The sequence below is a fragment of the Corvus kubaryi genome, unplaced genomic scaffold (assembly GCF_017639235.1).
Source record: "Corvus kubaryi isolate FWS band 111438036 unplaced genomic scaffold, C.kubaryi_AGA036_p1.0 137, whole genome shotgun sequence".
Lineage (NCBI taxonomy): Eukaryota > Metazoa > Chordata > Aves > Passeriformes > Corvidae > Corvus > Corvus kubaryi.
The window spans coordinates 33,680,401-33,700,411 of record NW_024580671.1 but is presented as its reverse complement, the minus strand read 5'-3'; the positions used below and the strand labels follow the sequence as shown (position 1 = coordinate 33,700,411).

Sequence of the window (20,011 nt, the reverse complement as noted above, 5' to 3'; positions counted from 1 at the left end):
CTTTCTTCCCGAAGTTTAGTACATTTGTGAGATTCATCTCACCTAATTCTAGACAGCAGTATTGCTGACTTCTACGTCTAGGTGATTTGCCCTAGAGCTACTTTTACAATCAATCAAAAGTAGGAGGCACTTCTAAAGCATGATTCATGTCATGGGAAAATAGGTGTCTAATTAAGATAAGACGAATTGCACTCTAAACATGCCCATTTCTCTTCATTGGCTATGATGGCAGCCTGCAATGACAAGCAGAACACTGCTGGGTTGTTGAAATTGCTGGCTGTCACTGGTTAGATGAGCTCTGCCCTTCGTGTTTCCAGATTGCTGCTTATCTCAGGCAACATTTGAACCTATACTTAGTATAACATTTTTCTGTAATCTTGCAATGAAGCAGATGAGAAAATATAGGCAGTTTCATATTAAATTTTCTTGTTTTGTTTCTTTCTTCTTCGCCTCTGTTTTGTGAGTTCTTTTACTCAGAGTTCGGATTAAAACACAGGAGACGCAGAATTGTTCTTCAGACTCAGATGTTTATTATTTCTTATCTATGGCACAGCCACACAACGTGCCTCTAAGTTAACAAGGTGAAACTTGCCCCTGAGTCCTACCTTTCAAGGTCTTTTAAAGTCCAATCTATCCAATTATGGAATGCCAACTAATTATTTTTTACTTATAATCCAGTAACTAATCCTTCATGTTCCTCACTGCGGGCTTTTTGAACTAATACCAGGCGACCCATATTTGTGAAGAAGAAGGAGGAAAGAAGAAGAACTAACCTACACCCAAAATCCTCCATCTTGTTACATATATATTACTATAACCCATAAACCTAAATTTTCTACATGTCCACATATTCTACCCAGTGACATAACAAATTTCTTTTTAATCACACAGCAATAATCTCAGTGCTATCACATAATTTGGGAAGCCTTTCAGGCTTCAGGTCATCATCAGGTCAAATGCAGTGTGCTTCTGAGGATCATTGCCTGTCAGCACTGAAAGACTGAAATTCTCTGAACTCAGGGTTCCAACAGTTTCATTACATGACATTGTGGATAAGCTAAAATTTTTTTGTCTGTACTTTAATAGAAGATAATAAACAGAATGGTGCCAGCACACACATGCCCAACTGACCAGCAGGTGCTTCATTGTCAGCACTATTTACCAAGCATAGCAATTTTCAAAAACTGATGACTCTATAATATTAAATATATCCTTGTAATAGCCTGAAATTGCTGGCCTGAGTAATCATTCAGCATCATAGATGCTATATTATTGCTTTAAGTGGCAGTCAACCCATGCCATGGGGCCTCCTGTTCCAGCTGCAGCTAAGACAGGTGAAGATATTCCCACCTCTTTTTTGGCCTTCTCTACCTCCTTGGTTTCACACTTCATACAGTTTTTGTAGCTGAGTTAGAAAAATTCTCTGCTTTTCAAAATGTTTAAGAACTAGTACAAATTGACTGAGTGAATTGGAAGGAATCAAGAAATGCATATCAGGGTGCAGACAGGTGAGAGAGGATGGGAACCCAAAGCTGACAGGTGGTGGTGAGTGTTTGGGGACCTTTCCCCTTGGGCAGGTTTAGCCAGCACATGAGGTTTTAGTGAGACATGGTTAAAATAAACCAATGAACAAAACCTGACTTAATCAGAAGTTCTAAGAAGGCTTAATTTCCTTGCTTTGTCTGGATGTATGCCACAGTTTCTGAAAAATCTGTTTATGAAATGTATATGGGTGGTGTAATTTTTAGATTTGTGATTTGCTATATAATCTGCAGAAGGGAAAAAAAAAGTATATTTAAGATTTGGTGCAAATTATTACACGTAATAAAAGGTAATTTATTTGCCTTGTGTTATGGGTGTAAAAAATTCCATGCAGTTATGAAATTTAGGTGTGTAAGGTGTTAGTCTCTTACTTTTCTTTTGAAGGTCTTCATTTCACTGAATTGCATTGGATTATTCAAAATTAAAAGCAAACTATACACAATTATTCTTTGACCTAGAGCAACTAATTGTGTTTATACACAAATGCAAAATGTTAGCAATGAAAGAAAAGCTATGATTTTTTTACCTAAAAAGAGCAAATGTGAGTGGCATTTTTTTTAGCACATTTTGTAATATTTTGCCCTTTACATGTTTTTCTTTAAAAAGCCTGAAAAGAATGAAACTGAATCTGGCAGCCAGAGAATCAGACCAGTGTTTGAAGACGATCCTGTTTTCCGACGGCAAACATCTTACCAACATGCAGCAGTCCACATACCAACAGATATTTATGAAGGCTGTAAGTAGCATGAGAACAAAGTGATTTATATTTTAATACTAAGGTCATTATTTTTGTCCTGTTCTTAAAACAATTTTTATATCCATTTTTAGTACAGGTTTGCTGTTACATTCACTTTTACTTCTTTCAGTGCTACTTCAGAGATATGTTGTATTAGGGATATGATTCATTTTATGAATTAGTAGGTGCCACAGTTAAAGGAATTCATTAGGATTGTATCTGAGTTTCAGTGTAACTGGAGGTGAAACAAAACTCTTAACATATTCTGACTTTCTAATCCATTCTTTCTCCATGCTGTTCACATTTAATAGAAACAATTCTTGACAGCTCTTCTTTACACACTGTTTGGCCTCAGGCAGAGATGAGTTCGAAAACATTTTTGAGTATCCCAAAAACAGGTACAGTTCAGGGAAATAACATGCTGTGTGAGATGGTAGTACCAATATTGCATCCAGTGTATTTCTAGAATTGCAGTAACAGCCTTTAACAGAGAATGTACATAAAGTCTTTCTAAACTATGAAAAAAGTAATATATATATGCATATACTACTGAGGATTCTTTAATTGTATTTCAAAATTAAGTATTTATATTTCAAGTATATAAGTCCCTGTGCTCATCATCAAGCAAAAATCTTTGTACAATAAAAAGACATTTCAGCATTCAAAGGGGCTGCATATCTTTTAAAAGGCGGGAAGAAAAATTAAATAGGATTTGTATTTTTAAGTTTTGATTTTTTTTTTTTTTTTATTTAGGGTCCTAATTTTAAGTATGCAGTCTTTTTCCTCTGTTAAAGTCTTATCAAGAGGAACGAGACCCTAGTGTGACCTGAGCTTTTTAAAATTCATGGCCACAGTTGCGTGCAGCTTCCATAAATGGCACAGGGATGAAAATGGAAATGTCAGTAAGATGGGGGAAAGAATCATAGTAGCTCATATTCTTATACGGTGAGCTTGACTGACAGACCTAGAAGATTATTCTGGGATTCTGGCTTTAATGAGTGCTAAAGTGCACCGTAATTGTAGGATTACAGAGAAGTGACAGCCATTTCCTCTGCTTTTTTTAAAGAGAATTGATACTTCACTGTTAAAATGTTGTAAAAACTCGTCTCCAATTATTAGGATATTTGTAAATGCTGTGTGAACTTTGATACAAGATTTTCATCATAACAGTACATAAAATGTTTTCTTGTGTTGAATTTAACATTTTAAATGGAATTCCTAAGGATATATATCCCTTAAAAATGTATACTATGTAATGTTACTGTACAGCCCTTAAACCTGAAAAGGAAGACATATTATGATTTCCATAGGAAAGGTACAACTTTAGTATCTAATAAAATTAAAATAACAGACAGAAATACACATTTCTGGAGAGAGGTAACTGCATGTACAATATATACAGTTTGTAATTCTTTGCCTTTGGTTTTTATATTAATTACCAGAGAAGTGGAAGCCTGGAAAATTACCAGGAGTCTGTAATTCCATGTCAGAAAAATCATGTTGTTGTGTGTCTGGGTAACTTTTGGTTACAGATGGAATTTTCAGAGATAACAGCTTGAGAATACCTAAAAGTGACAGATTTCATGTCAATAAACACAAAATGTTCACCGCGTTTTATTTTATAGTTACAAAGTTCATGTGTCATCTGAAGCACAGTAAGCAATTGTGAGGTAGTCATTCACCAGCAGATTTCCCAAAGTAGAATTTAGTGTTTTTCTTCTCACATTATGATCTACAAGCAATTTTTATAACCCTAGAAAGACTGATAACATATCTTAAACACTGCTGTCATTTTTCTGCCTGTTCATGGGAGCTAACCTGTCATTTCTTGGTAGAGGTTTCAGTGTCCACTATAAAAGCGTGCAGCTGTACAGTTGAAAATTCCTTGTCTAAATCCCAATCTGTTCGGAAGCATTTGCAACACAAATATTACAACGAATCCTGAGAAAGAGTGGATGAGACACAGTTCACAAGTTTTATTGCTTGAAAGCCAATTTTTTTTGACTGAATTACTTACACCTTGTCAAGCAGGTTTCATTTTTTCTCCTTTATTGTATATGCTTTGCAGGATGCCAAGAGAAAGAAAGAATCACTCTGGATCTCACAGAACAGTTTTCAATGACTAGATATTTGACTTGCCTATTCCTCCTTGAGATTGGTTTTCACTTCTCTTGCCTATTACAGCAGCAGGTTGTTGTGTCTAGGGAAGAGGAACAATTACTGTTGGAGCCACATGTGATCTGAATTTTCATGTGGGCCTCTCAATCACGCTTTTTCATGTTAATTGATTATTTTCTGTATGAAACTGGGAATTTGACTCTTAACCATAGAATCATAGAATCATTAAGGTTGGAAAAGTCCTTTAAGATAATCAATATGTTGTCCATTAAAGTCTTTCCTATTTAGGTTTCATTTTTATTATAGTTATTATTTATGATCATTTATGATTTTTAAAATTGAATCCAATTATGAATTCGTGTCCACTTAGATTTTTGAAAATGGGAAACTGTTTTGTCTAGTCATTCTGTAATGGTGCACAACCTATTTAAACTGAAATCTAGTGTGTCCTATAAAACAATATCCTTTCTCTTCTTACATATATAGCGATTTACTTCATTTGAATTACAGTGATGAGCTTCTTGTGAAGTAGTTCCTTGTATTTCACTCTAAAAATATATACAATTATATCATTACAAAATATTCATTTACTACATCCAGGCTCTTACTTTGTGACTTCTTTCATTGTAGAAATAAACATTATGTAAGTTAGTTGTTTTTTGATTTCTTTTCTTTCCCTGGATCTGATGCCAAAACCTGTGCAGAGACAGGAGAAAGTCTAGGGAGTTAATTTACTTGCCTCTTTCTGAGGATTGGAGAGAGAGGGCAATCCCAATAAAATAGACCCAAATCAGACTTTTAATTTAGTATTTTTCAAGAGGCCTATTTAGGTTTTGAAATAAAATCAATCTGCAGCTGAAAACAGAACAGACCCTCAGGTCCTCTATCTACCACATGCACTGGGAATTAGTCATGTATCTCCTGTTAGTAATAGCTGAAGTCTTATTTCTAAATCCTCATTAAAACTGTACCCTGCTTATCCCTAAGCAGAATATAGGAACTGCAGGCCAGAAGTAAGAGGAAATCTCTGGCGCAAGGAAAGCGAGGTTAATCTTCTCAGTGGATACCACCACATGCCCTCGCTGTCTGAGCTCCACTCTCTCCATCTGGTGCAGTGATTCCTCTAGGTGAATGTCTGTACTGGTGTTATGGTTTGAGGTAAGGTGTTAGGCAAAACACACAAACCAGATCTGCTTTTTTCTGTGTGGTTATTCCTGCTTTACTCCCTTTAAATCAGAAATGGAAATACTGCTTCCACTTGGCACTACTTGGTTAGCATGGAAGAGTTGATTAAAGTGTCAGGTTGAATGTAATGTGTCGTGAACATAACAACATAACTTTGAATATATTTGGACAGCAACCAGCAAGAAAGAAGGGCTTCCCTGCTCTGAAGCCATTAAACCAGGCATAAATACTGAGTTACAAGTAATTGATGGTTCATATACCTTAGTAATTATAAAATATAAATGCTGTTTCTTCATACTCCGCTTTCATGGCAGTCAAAATTTTTCTCCTTTAAAGTCTTGTGTTTATTATATATTATTTGATAGCAAGTTTGGCAGTGGACATAAATTTTGCCTTTCTAGTAATGCAACATATATGTAAATAATCAGTTATTGACAAAGCATTTTGATGTTATTGTACTCCAGTATATCACTTGAGGGCAATAAAAACCTCTAGAAATCATTCAAAAAATTCAAGTTAGATGCTACAGTGATTTTTATCTTGACCAGAATATTATTTCCTTGATAAATTTTTAAAATTTTGTACAGTTTCTGCGTTTATTGTGTATCTCAGGCTAAGAAAAGAAAAAATATTCTTTGGGAACAGCAGTCTAGTGGAAGGTGTTCCTGCACATGGCAGGGGTGTTGGAACTAGGTGATCTTCAAGGTCTGATCCAACCCAATACATTCTATGATTCTGTGAATAAAAACCTTAGAAATAATGGGAAATGAAACCATGACAATGACAATATTCCTCCTCCAAAAAAAACCCAAAAAACCCAATTCAAATAAACTAGGAAAGAGTGTGTTATCATTTATTCATTGAAGGTCTTATGTGTGGATAATAAGTTTTATTAAGGAATCTAGATATTGATAAATCTTGTGTAAATATTTTGGCACTCTCCATCCACATTCTTTAAATATCCAAAGACACAATAAAAAGTTTGTGTGCTTTTTTTGTATTTAAATAGCAGTTACAGACAGTCAGGACACTTTTATGACTTAAATTAATTGTTTCATCATAATTTAGGATTAGTGCTCTTGGTATATTTTTTGTGATAGCTTTAAAACTGAAGCTATTCAGAACTCTTTTTCTCCTGGTTTATCGTAAGGGATAAATGAATAGTGCAGGTCTACTACATCGGAGATTGAAAATCAATTGTTTCAACTCTCTGATTTTGTGTTTGTTCACACCTTCAAATTTGGAAATAGATACTATCTATGTATGTCCCGTGCAGATGGCATGTAAGATTACTGTAACTTCTTCCTTTTTTTTTTTTTTTTTTGGTATTTTCTCTTATTTTAATCAGTGAGTTATTTGTGAAAATGTGATGAGCGAAGTAGACCTTTAAATGAATTTCAGTGTCAGCCTGTTTTAAATACCAAAGACTATGGCTTGGGGTAACTATAAAGCAAATGTTAGTTGCAGCAAAGTCCCTAAGTACTGCCTGGTTGGTTCAATTTTAAACCTGGAAGGAAAATACTGATGCAGAAACTTAAGTAAAGAACTCTAGGGTCAGTATTGCTTTTTATGCTCTGACAATTACAGTTGGGTTTTTCCCCGCAAGTAGCTTGCTAAAGCTCCCTGAATTAAATTCTTATTTAAATAAGCAGCAAAAAGAAATGGCTTTTCTGGCTTGCTGAAAAAGCTTGTTTCTGTTACAATCAAGAAGGCCAAACAACCTGAACAGTGTCCTCCAGTGCAAGGAGGTACTTATATTTTGTACTGGGATTAGTACCATTAGTTAAATTGGATGGATGGTCTAGCATATCCACTTGACACCAAGCTGATCATGACTTCTGTCTAAAGTTATCAAAATTTAAGATAATAAAGTAGAGTAGGGAAAGACTTTTTTGTAGCCAAGGGTAATTTTTTCCTCCTTGAAAGACTAAATTGATTAGGTACATGCTATTTTGAAAATACAGGTGTAGTAAGGAATTATCAATGCAGATTTAAAGTAATCTGCCTAATAATGGTGCATCACAAAATGATACAATACCATACTCTCAAGCTGAGTATTTGAGAATCCATCTTGGCCTAGACAATTTATCCAAGACTAACTAATTGCTAAAAGTGGCATAAGGTTCTTAATGGGAAACGAAATAATGTCAAACCTGAAATAAAACACACCTATGTTGTAATTCCAGGTACTCTTCTAGACTTGCATAGTCTTACCTTAAGATATTGAAATAGAATTTTCAGATGTTTCTGCAAAATAAGAAAGCAAAATTTTTATTTTCAGAAGTAAATTTAGACCCTAAATACCCTAGGCTTTCACAGAGATGTAGTTGTCTAAACACAAATTTCTACTGAAAGTGGGTTTTCTGAAATATTCTACCTCAGAACCGAAAAACGTTTATTTGAGGTGAATCAAGGGTTAGCTGTTTACAGTCAATATGATTGATTTTATTTATTTGTATGTATTAGTGTGAGAGCTGACTGAAATACAGCATCATGAGATTCTTGATACTTGACACTCAGCTCGTTTACTGGAATAATTTTTTTTAATCTTTTTGAAAAATAAATTTTTATCTAGAAATATTTGGAGGAACTTATATAATATAAAAAATGACACCCCAAATTTTTGGTCTACTGTTTGAATTGTACTAGGCTTTGTTATTTCTCTCAACTTGGAAAGAACAGATACTAATTTTTAAATTCCTATTTGTTATTTTGTGTTGAAGAATTTTCTCAGATATCAGTTTAAGTACTTTTACAGCTTAGACATATATATTAAGTATTTTACATCTATTCTAATCACTTAACCTGGGGAAATTAAATACTAAATTCAAGCAAACAATCACAACTCACTAGCAATTCATGATGGAAATTTTCTCTTTGTCTTGGTGAAGCCTTTTATCCTATACAGTAATTTGTTACAGAGCTGAAAAGAAGTTATAGGGTTTACTTTATGATCCTTTGGAAAAAAATTTTCTTCACATTTTTGTGGTGATCTTCTCTTACTAGGTGCTATTTTTACTTCCAAATAGTTTTATTTTGCTATAGATCTAATTTTGGCAGAAACAGTATTTTAATTTCCACTGCCAACTTTCTTTCATGCGTAAGTGTATTAACACTGAATACCTGTACCCATGCAGACATTCTAGTTTTCTCTGTTTCAGTTTTAACCATGCTTCCAGAGAATCCCAAACTTCATGATTATCATCTGTACTTCACTACAGAAATGCACTGAATAGATCTGTCTCATGATCTATTAGATTTGTATTTTTTAGATACAGAAATTTAGCTTCTAATTGATATCTTTTAAAAATTCTCTTTTCCAGCCTACTTCACCTTTATTGAATAAATATTTAAAGATATATTTAATTACAAAAGAACCCCTATATTTCTAAAACATGACTACATCAGGGTGTTGTATTGACACAGAATTCCTCATGAAAACCACATTCCTCAAAACAAAATCACATTTTAGTATGTTATTTCTTTATTAAAGAAATTATTTCTTTTTAAATGGAATAAAATATATCAAGAATTCTTTTTTCCTATTTAAGTCCAGGAAATGGTTAATTTATTTCCTTTTTGCTGTTGGTATTGTTCATGCTCTTTTTAAAAAAGAAGCAAACCTAAAAAATCTTGAGTTTGGGTTTTCAATAAAACAACACAGGTGTTATGCATGGCCCTAACCCATGGCTGTGGGCTTTTTTTACAGTGACCCTGTTGGGCACCACTGACTGCCAAATTTTCTATATTGTGTCGTTTCTGTTCTAATAACCAGAAGTTCATCTGCATGGACCTCTGACATGATTCAGCCTTCTTAAATACTCAAAGGATATGACCTTCTACTTGTTTAGAATTCGTAGTATTACAGTGAGCTGTGAAAAGCCATACCAGAAGCCAAATTCAGGATACCTAGTTAAGTTGATCTTTGTTTTGGCTTCAACAAAATAGAATATCATACAATGAGGAGATCGTCCTTCCCTTTGATTTTGAAAACTCTGGAGCTTAAACCGAAAGATGCCAAAATGCTTTTGTGTTCCTTTTTACTTTCTTTTCCCAAACTGTATAGCATTAATTTGCATAGTTTTTTAAAAAATAAAAGTGTGAAAAATACTTTTCTAATAACAGAATGCTGATTATCATTACCAGTCAGTGTAGCTGCCTCTCACTGCAGATTTCATGACCAGCCATGTGGTGTGCATCCAGAATTGTCCTGGGCTTTATAACAGGTCCTGAGATTCTGGTGTTCATTAGGCTGCTTGACTGAGTAATAAATGGTTAAGCTGTACATACTGCCAAAATGTGTTTTGGAGAACAGATGATTGCTGCTGCTCCTCAAATCCCTTTCCATTTCTTTTGCCATATTTTCTCTCTTATGCACAGTTTGGAATAGCAATTAATATTGAACCCTCTCGTACCAAGAGGGAAAAGTTAGCTCTGCAGTAAGATTGCAATGTTTTTATGGTAAAAATAGCTAATGGTGGCCTTTGTATTTTTGCAATACGGACTGCTAAGCAGAACACTGAATATGAGTAGATCTTCATTATTTGACATATTAAAAATATAAGACAATTTTAATGCCCACCAGTAAATACTTAGGTGTGTTTCAGTTTGTTAAACAAGTAGATATGATGATTTAAGTGGGCTGCTAGAAAAAAAAAAGTGCTAAATTCCTTGAAGTAATTTATATCTAACAAGAAAATAACAATTTGTGTGAATAGTGTAAAAAAAGTTAAAGATGTTCTGTCTAAAGGATCTTAAAACCTACTTTAAATGAAAGTGTGAGAGGTTTGGAAAATTCCTTTGTTGTCCTAAGAGTTTGTCAATTCTTTTTTCTCCTCTCCTCAAACAAGTTTCCCTTATTTTGTTTTCAGTTGTTCTTTTCAGTTCATTGTGTTGAGATCTAGAGCGAGGAAAGAAGAAGAAGGGGAGAAGGGAAGGGAAACTATGGTCTACCCCCTTTTCCTTCTGTCTCTGTCTGACACAAGCTGCCAGCTCTGCTCTGAGCTGTGCAGGTGACACCCTCTGTGACCCTGTGCAAAGCTGTAGAAGAGCCAATGTGACTGTGCAGGCAACTTCTGCCTCCACCTCCGTGCCCCTTTGACATCTGATAGTGTTGTCTGGGCTGAAAGTGGACGTGCAGAGCTCAGACTTGTGCAAGTCCTTAAAGATGAGGATAAGGTGATTTAAAGCCAGCAATATAATATAAACTGCAGAAAATAATTAACATATATTGCCAAGAACAAGTGCCTGATGCATACAGACATATCTTCTATGACACAAAAATAATGTATTAGGATAACAAGAGTTTGTTTATTCTTTACTTGACCCACACAGATTATGAGGACTTGAAATAAAATATCTGCAGACTGTAATTTTTTTCACTTAGGCTGAGTGAAATATTTTGTATGGAAACAACCCTCTACTCATTAAATTTTTTGAACTGTCTTGTTATTTTGTCTTGGTTTTAATATCTAAGAGGTCTAATATGTTTATTATCAACAGAGTTCTGAAAGATTTCCCCCTGGAAAGAAATCTAGTTTTCAGTTTTGCGATATTGCAAAAGAAATTTGTTTTTTGTAAAGCTAATTATTTAATAATGGGTCCTCATATTTCAGAATGTCTTGTATTTCCAGCCTGTAATAACACAGCTGTGAATTTCGCTGTGTTTACAGCAGCATAGCTCTGACTTACGGGGTTTTTTTAACCTCTACTGGTTAAAAATTATATCCCTGTGTTACTGCACTTTACAAGACTTACATGATGAATCTTTATAAATCTACACTCTAAAAATAATTCATTGATTTGATTCTTTGAGAAGAAAGTAAAATAAAGTTGTTAAATTTTAGGTGGACAGGACATAAAAGTTAAGATTCAAAGTATTTTATTCTGCAAAATACTAACCATGATAGCTGATATATTAAAAGGAAAGGTAATAAATCTGGATACTATTGAAAATATCCATATTGATAAATTTATCATGGTTGATTACCAAGAAACTGCTTGTAAAGTCATGAGTAGGTTAATGGATCAAAATATATCTTCTATACTTTAATTTTAGCATGTGCATTGTCATATTATCCAGTCCTGTAGTTGTTACTATTTTTAAAGTAGTATCACCTTCACAAACGTTGCATTCAGTTTTAAAGTGAGGAAGATAGATAACAAAAAGGAAAGGCTGGAAAAAGTATTACGTGGTCACATGTGGATTTGAATATACTTAGAGAGTGGCTTTTTGTGGATATTCCAAAATTTGCAGTCTTGAAAAATTGTAACAACATACAGAATATAATTTAAGGATATGATTACTATTTATTTGTTACTGCAGACTCACTTTATTGCATACTGGATTTTCCTATTTTCTCAAATTGCCTCTCTAGTAGTTTTTCATATGCCTGTTGGAGAATAAAGAACTTTTGCCATATTTCTGCTTAAGATAATAGACACCTTGCAGCCTTGGCATCCTGTCATCTCAGTGTGTCCTTTCCCCCTCAAGTGCCCTCTTCCTTCATGCTGTCTCTTTCATATTTCTTTAGTAGTTGGTTGCTTTACATAATACAGATATTTGAAAATAGATATAAACAATTTAAAAACAGCATTAATTTCTTCCTTTTTCTACACAAAGATTATTCATTATTATCTTATTAGGATAATTTTGAATGGAAAAATGTACTGGGACAAAATCCTGAACATTACCCAGGGGATATGTTTACGTGGATTTGCACGGAATTCTGGGTTAGTTGAATGAAATTGAATAAGCAATGTATGTTTTAAAGTACATTTGTGTTTGAAGGACCTATTTCTAAATTCAGGCAGGACATTTAATTGAGACCATTCCCTACACTTGCCATTGGAGCCTGTCAGACCTCTTTCAAGTAAATATTCAATTTTTCAACAAAAACATTTAGCCTAAGCATCTGTTGAAAAATTAGACCAGGGCTTTTCCATTAATCAATGTGATAAGATTAGCTACTTCTAACAAGGTCACACATCTCATTACAAGTCAACTTTCAGGTAACAAGTTGTGTATTTAAATTATTTTTGGTCTTCCAGTTAGGCACACCACTTTTTAAAACAATTATCTGTATAATTGTTCAGTCTGTAGAAGTATTTCATGGTAAGCTATTTACATTTTTTAACCTTTTGGTCTGCTCCTGTGAAAGGCTCTATGTCCTTGGTATCCATTTATTTTCAGTAGTATTTGAAGTCACTCAGACCCATTAAGATCAGCACCTTACTGTATGTTGTTGAAAACCAATAAATAGTTGCTGACTAGGAAAAGAGTATAAAAGAGGGGAAAAAACAAATCTAGACCTTGGCCTTCTCAGCTGGCAGCCGAAAATCAAAAGCAGACATGGGTAGCTCAGCATGATGAGTATGGCAAGTGACAGACTGTTCAGAGCTGAAGGAAAGACCATAATGAAATCTTAGATTACAAAATCTTCCAAAACAAGCTGACAACATGGCTCAAAACAAATTAAAAAGCAAAAACAGCTACATAGGGCTTGGCAAAGACAAAGAAGAAATAGAGATTGGGAATGCCAAAAGGCAGTTGCATCTTTAGAGCCTTTCAATTCAAGCGCTCATAGTTTATCATGTGAACTTGTTTCCAAAGAAGCCTAGAGTTTGCTGGTTAGTTTTGGAGGCCCAAAGAGATGGCAATGCCAGTAAGCACGTTCTGTTTTGCATATACAGAGCAGGATGGAAGGAGATTTTGGTAGCAACACTGCCTGTTACAGATGTTTTCAGATAAGGTGTCTTCGCCCATGGCATGGAGGTTGGAACTAAGTAATCTGTAATGTCCCTTCTAACCCAAACCATTCTATGATTGTATGATGCTATGATACTGTTTATATTCCTATGGTTCTTTATGGAAGAACAGTATTTACATTCCACGTTAGAAATGACCAAATAGGATTATATGACTCTTGTTTGCAGTTAAAATGAGTTCTTGGGACAACAGAAAATAAACGGAGTAAGAGCGTAACAGAGCAGCTACTGAGCCGGGAGGGTGGTGCCAGGAGATGTTTTATTTAGTATTTCCTAGTAATCTTTCTTCTGGTGATGAAAGAAGGCTTAGTTGTTCAGGCTGTTATTTTGCTTTATTTGAAATAAAAATCTCAGCAACCAGCATTTTACTGGTTTCAGCACAGTCAGCCTGAACACACCAAATACATACTTTGTACATTGCTTCAGCGTCATTTAGTTGAATCCAAATAGAAGTGCTCAACTCCTTGGACAACATCCTGAATATAAAACACCTTTGGTTTCATTCCTAATTTGCAAAGGCTCACTAAATCTCTCAGATTGTTGCATATCTTGCAAGATATCTAGCGTATCTTTACTGATTTTTCAGCTTTCTAGTCAAGCAACATGATGCTTCACCTTCTTACGTAGTATCTGGCTTGATCTGAGTTTGCATTTTGACAAGATTTTGTTCAGCAGTAATTGCAGTCCAAGGTAATAGTTGACCTTAACATGTTCTCAATCTGGTTATAACAGTAAATCTGATTTTTTAAGGAAACCTAAAGATGTATATACAGTGAGATTACTAATTACCTCAAATTCCCTTTAGCCTTTTGGAATCAGTGTACTGGTTTTATTTGGACTAGTATTACACCTGAAGCATCTAAATAATAAAAAAAGGATGCTAATATTTTTATACTATTTATACATATTAACTACTTTACCTGTGAATATATAGGAATATGAATATTATGAGAACTTTAAGATAGTCACATTATTAGTTAAAATTATAGAAAAAATAAAATTAGACATCCTAAATTAGTGTTAAAATTACACATTATATTAAGTTTTGGATGCCTTGTGTTAGTAAAATAATAGGGAAATCAAGTGAATTCCTGTTCTAAACTTATATGTGAGAAGGAATTGTGTCCTGGAGATTCCATTGGTTCTAGCTTGAATGTAACAGCATGGACAGTGAATAAATGAGATTTCATGCCTGCTCTATATCTAGAAAAAATCACCCCATAGATAGTGTCCCTGCTTAATTAATTTTTTATTGACCTTAAATTTGATTTCCTGCAGTTGTCACCAGCATGAGAAATATATTTGACTTAACCAGGAAAATCCTTCTGCTTTGCAAATCTTAATGCAATATGAAAACTATGTTTTAACATATAGTTTGGATAGCTGCAACATGTATTGTTAGGTCAACAAATGTAGATGGTTGTCGACTTGATCATAGTCCAAGGGTTTGTATCTGAAATGATAAATATTTTTTGCTCACATGCAGAGAAAATAGTATGATGCTTGAGAATGAAAGAGAGTTTGCCCAGATTCTTGAGAAAATGCATTTGCCAATGAAAAAAAGATGTGGTATATATCATTTTGTTTTTACAGTATTGTCAAGTTTAATGAATTGGACCTCTGGCTTTTGCTTTTGTTCTTTAGATAATAACTTCCAAAAAAATTATTGTAATTCTTAGCTTAAAGACAAGGCATTTGATTAAGTTGTATGTAAGAGTGCCTATTTAGAGGCATATTTATCATTTCATCATCTATAATGTATTTCTTTCCTCTTATCTACTCTCTGTATGTACTTGTGTTCAGTTCAGCTTGTTCTCTGTGTTCTGAAAAATGGTTTTGAAAAAAGGAAAAAATGGAAAGTGAATGGCCGATTTCAGAAGTGGGAAAGTTTTTCACAGTTTATTGAGTTTCTCTGATTTTTTTTTTTTTTTAAGTTTAACTATTTCTAGTAATCCTTGAGAAATGTGAATCTCAATCATGTCTACCCTCAACAAGCTCCATGATGTTGAGGAGTCACTGCCCATCTTTTGTTTATTTTTCAAATAGTAGTGGTTGTCCCTTACCTTGTGGTTGTCCCTTACCTTGTGGTTGTCCCTTATCTTGTGAAAGCCTGCCATGAAATAAAAAAAAGTTATCTGACATTAAGTAGCATCTTTTCTTAGATTAAATAGTTGTAATGCAGGAATTAATTACTTGTTTAAGAATTTTGGTAATGCAGAAGGCATCCAGAAAGTCTCCAACAAATTGGATATTGAGTTACCTGGGGATTACCAGGCTGACAGGTTGCGAGACTGACTAGTAAAAATCTTGGTCACTAGCAAAAAAACCTCTGTGCATTGTTTTTTGTTTGTTGGTTTGGGTTTTTTTGTTTGTTTGTTTATTTGATTTTTGTTTTCTTTTATTGGTTTTTTTTTTTTGAGGATATGCTTAGCAAATAGTGTCTTGTCTCTTAGACAGTGTTTGCTGTACATGGGTGTCTGAGATTGTGCTGGTCTAATAGAAAGTCAGAGGATAATAGCCTCTTGCCACTAGCTTAAGTGAAAGGTGAAATGGAAACGTTTATTTTCCAGATGAGACATTGATTTAGTAACAGCTTTCTATTACTGCAAATTACTGATATAGAAGTTAGCATTTCCCCCTCTTTGAAGCAGCCTGGTGTGTTCAGAATGAGTTACACGCTCCAGTAGCTAAAAGCTGTTTGGCTCCAATAACAGGCTTTTTATCCAAAATATGGACCACACTTACAGGGAATATAAAATCACAGTTATTATTGTAGAAGAGTGTCTTTCTTTCTTTTTCCCCCCCTCTCTTTTTCTTTTCTTTGATATGCAGGGAACATGTACTCTCTGGAAATGGTAAGAAAATAGATCTGTTTCCTTACAATTTTCCAGTATCTCATCTCTTGTTATTATTGCTTTCTTTATCAAGAGTTTTGTTGCACGTTTAGCAAAACTTTGTTCCTTCATTTTAGATATAATAAAATTGTTTTTCTTCTTTTTATGATGTTTATTTTAAGGTGTTTTCAACTCTTCTTTCGCTGTGGAGTCATCTTATCTGTAGAAGCTGAGAAATTGGGAGAGCAATGACAAAATGAGACTATTTCTCAGAGTCTGGTGACTTCCTGGGGTTTCTTGGATTGTTTGAAAAAACAGTATTGAAGTGTAGTAAAATACACAGTGCCTAAATATCATAAATATATCATAAGTGGATCTGAAATGCTAAGGGATATATGAAAAAATAATCCATCATATATTGCCTGCTTTTGATAATGTAATTAATTAAATTAATATAATATAATGTATCTTGATTGAACATAATCCAGCAAGTAACTTCTTTAGTTCAGTCTCTGAGGGCTTCTTTGCACATTTTGGAAGCAGAGAGAAAATAAATCAGAGGCAACAAAGGCATGATCTACATCTTATAAACCTTAACTTCTGTGTTCTGGTAATCAGCCTTTGTCAGATCCAGCTCAAAGTTAGAGCAGAATTCTTACATAAAAGAAGAAAATGGAAGAGGGGGAAGCAGGAATTGGGCAGATGAGTTGTGGGTGGTTTGTTTGCCTAATTCCTAAACCAGTGTAGATTCTTGATGTGGAAGATAACATGTTTTCATTACCTTTTTATTTATCTATTCTTGAAAAATGGGAAACAACTTTTTTTAATCTACTAAAAGTAATAAGGGGATTTGTCCATGTAGATCCCTTTAGGGTAATTGAACACAAAGCTCTGAAAGACTAAAGATTCACCTACTCCTTATAGCAGTGGCAGAGAGACTTTCTATGGTGCAAAATGCTTTATGAGAGATTCTCCAAATACATATTTATGTATCTTCTATAGAGAAAATATTTTCTAAACTAAAACTTTTGGAGCATTTACCTTCTATGCTGGATTGTGGGCTTTTATGTCACAGCTAGTCAGCTTAGAAATATTTAACTTTTAGAATTTTCTATTCTAATAATTCCCTGATACCATTCCTTGAATACATTTTCATAATGCATTTTGCTGAAACACCATGAGCTTCTGTAAACTACATAAATTAATGATAATCAGAGAATTAAAATTCTATACAGTACACAAGTCAAACTTCTTGGTGCTCTTTTTAAATAGCTAGTTTACATAAATTTATTCAGGTTTATAGAAAGTGCAGTTGCATGCATTTTGATATGTTAGTTATTTTGTATTTTTGTGTAACATTTAAAAGAATAAGACAAATATAAGACCTTGGGTTTTTTAATCCGACTGAGTTCTTTATTTGGAAACAAAGCATGCCTTTTCTGTTTTTAAAGGAGTGTTTGTGTCTAACAGTATCAGAAAATGTATGCACCCACAAAAATGTGTGGAGAAATTGCGTCCTTCAAAATAAAAAGCACGCAGTTAATCTTCCAGACCCTTAGCAATGAATCAGAAAGCATTCCTCAAGTGCACTTCAAGAGCATGGATTTGTCTCCTCTTTGTAAATTAGTAATGGGATTTGAAGTATCAGAAGTCTGTTTTCATCATGTGGCAGGTTTTGAAGGGCTTCTCTCCTAGTGTGGTTTTCTTTTTGAGACTTGGTCTGACAAAACCTCTTTTGATCTCTGATCTCCCCAAAAAGGACAGAAGAAGAGCCAGAATCTGGTTTTAGCTAATATATAAAATCCATTAAAAGATGATTCATTCCTGCATTAGCTACTTCTATGCTGTCACTTTACAGTGCCTCCAAACGCAGTCCTAGATTATATCTAGGAAGATAGAAATTATTTTTTTAATTTAGCTGCCAGAAAATATTTTTAAAAATTGCATAATAATAAATAGACAATAATAAAGAGATTCCTCTCAGAAAAAGAAAAGAATCTAGGGCTAGTTTATCTTTTCACAGTATAAAGGGTTCTTGAAAAGTATCATGAACCATTTACTTTGATGAATGATAAAATGTACTAAAATCCTATTTTAAAAGAGAAAAGAAAAAAACCTCCTTGAGTTGCAAGAACATGTTTGTAAAGTTAATGATAAATGCATTAGTTGAGTTCTCTCAGAAGCCCTGATTAACTGTTAATTTAACTATCCATATCCCTTTCATGTCACCCATAAAAGAGTACTTCTGTAATGGTCTCTTTCTAGTCATTCTTTTGAAATATCATAGAGAACTCATTAAATATTGAAACAAAACTTGAACAATCTTTCTAAGGCAGCATAGAGTTTGAAGCTCCCTCTAGCAATATTCATATTTTAGAAAAAGTTACACCCTGATCCAGGGCAGCTTTAAATCTGACATGATGCAGCAGTCCTTCAGGATTTATCACTTTACCTGTACCTTACCCTCATATGGTAATACTCTATGCATGCTTTCATATATCAATTAAGGAATATTGTACATCATGAAGAGAAGATTCAGGTTTCTGCTGATATTTGTGTCCCTAAATCCATCAAAGGAACACTTCCTGTATGTTGAGGGTAGACAGGTGTTTATCTATTTGAGAGAAAATTCAGGTTTCCAGTTTCAGAGGCTGCTTCATTCCTGATGATTTCACAGTGCCCATTAATTCACTTGCAGTCTATTATTGATTACTGGACTTAGCATCATGTTTTTGAAAGAACCAATTTATAGTGAGTTCTTCTTAGGAATAAGGATGTTTAGTTTCTCAGAAGGAAGAAAGGGGTTACTTTTAAATTATGCTATTTCAGCATATTCAAAAAAATCCTAATTTCGATCAAAACAAGTTGTATCACAGATCCATTGCCAGGAACTGAATGCGAATGTAGATGCCATTGAGACGATGATTGGTCTCAATGATTTCATTTTCAGGCTTCTGAAGATGATGCTTTGAGTAATTATACAAAGAGTCCTACAACAACAGAAAAAATCCAAAACCTGTTTGTGATACAAATAGGGATAAATATAAGGGGAAATATGTGCCCCAACGGGGAAGAGTTCTAAAAAACTTGTGAGTTGTTATGTTTTTATATATTGTTGCAACAAACCTTTTTAAAATCAAATGAAAAATTAAAAAAAAAATCAAAATTCAGAATACCATTTTACAATTGTTTTAATCCCAGGGAAAAAAAAAAACCAAAAACCAACACACAAACAAAACAAAACAAAACCAAAACAAAAAAAACCCACCCAAAACAAACAAAAAACCAAACCAAAACAACAACCAAAAAAATAAACCCAAGAAAATGAAGAACCCCAAGAGATCCCTTTTTCCTGCCCCAAACCACTTAATTTGGTTGGGTTTAGTAGGAGAAACATTAGTTTTACATCTTCTGAAGTTTAGGGTACTGGCATGGGTTTCAACATGTTTCGGGTGTTTACTGATTTGTTCAGTGCAGCTGCTTCAGTCAAGGTGAGCTGTTTGACTGCTGCATTTCCAGTTCATCAGACTGGATCAGTGCAACGATCCTGTGCAGGATGAGCTGCAGTGAGCTGCAGCTGCCTAGTGCTGCCTCTCAGCTAATGGGGCCAGACTCTGCCTGCTTCCATACCACTTGTACTTCTGACTGTATGATTGCCTACTGCTGATGTGATGTATGTTGAACTCCTTTCTCCTCTCTCTTTCCTTGTTTGTTTGGGGATTTTTTGTATGATCCCTGTAGATGTACTCACCAGCTCTACTCGTGGTACAAGCATCGTCTTTCAACATCAGTAGCTGTGCAATGACACTAACACTGAAGTACATCCAGA

General features: G+C 34.2%; 1 protein-coding gene across 9 annotated transcripts in view; it reads left to right on the top strand.

The window, feature by feature from the left end:
- Positions 1-20,011, top strand: part of CACNA2D1 (calcium voltage-gated channel auxiliary subunit alpha2delta 1) — a 365,110-nt gene that overhangs the window by 208,399 nt on the left and 136,700 nt on the right. For all 9 annotated transcript variants that reach the window (XM_042018479.1, XM_042018478.1, XM_042018482.1 and 6 more), the window contains exon 6: positions 2,149-2,278. In XM_042018479.1, coding sequence (XP_041874413.1) covers positions 2,149-2,278 — 130 coding nt within the window. The remainder of the gene's footprint in view (positions 1-2,148; positions 2,279-20,011) is intronic.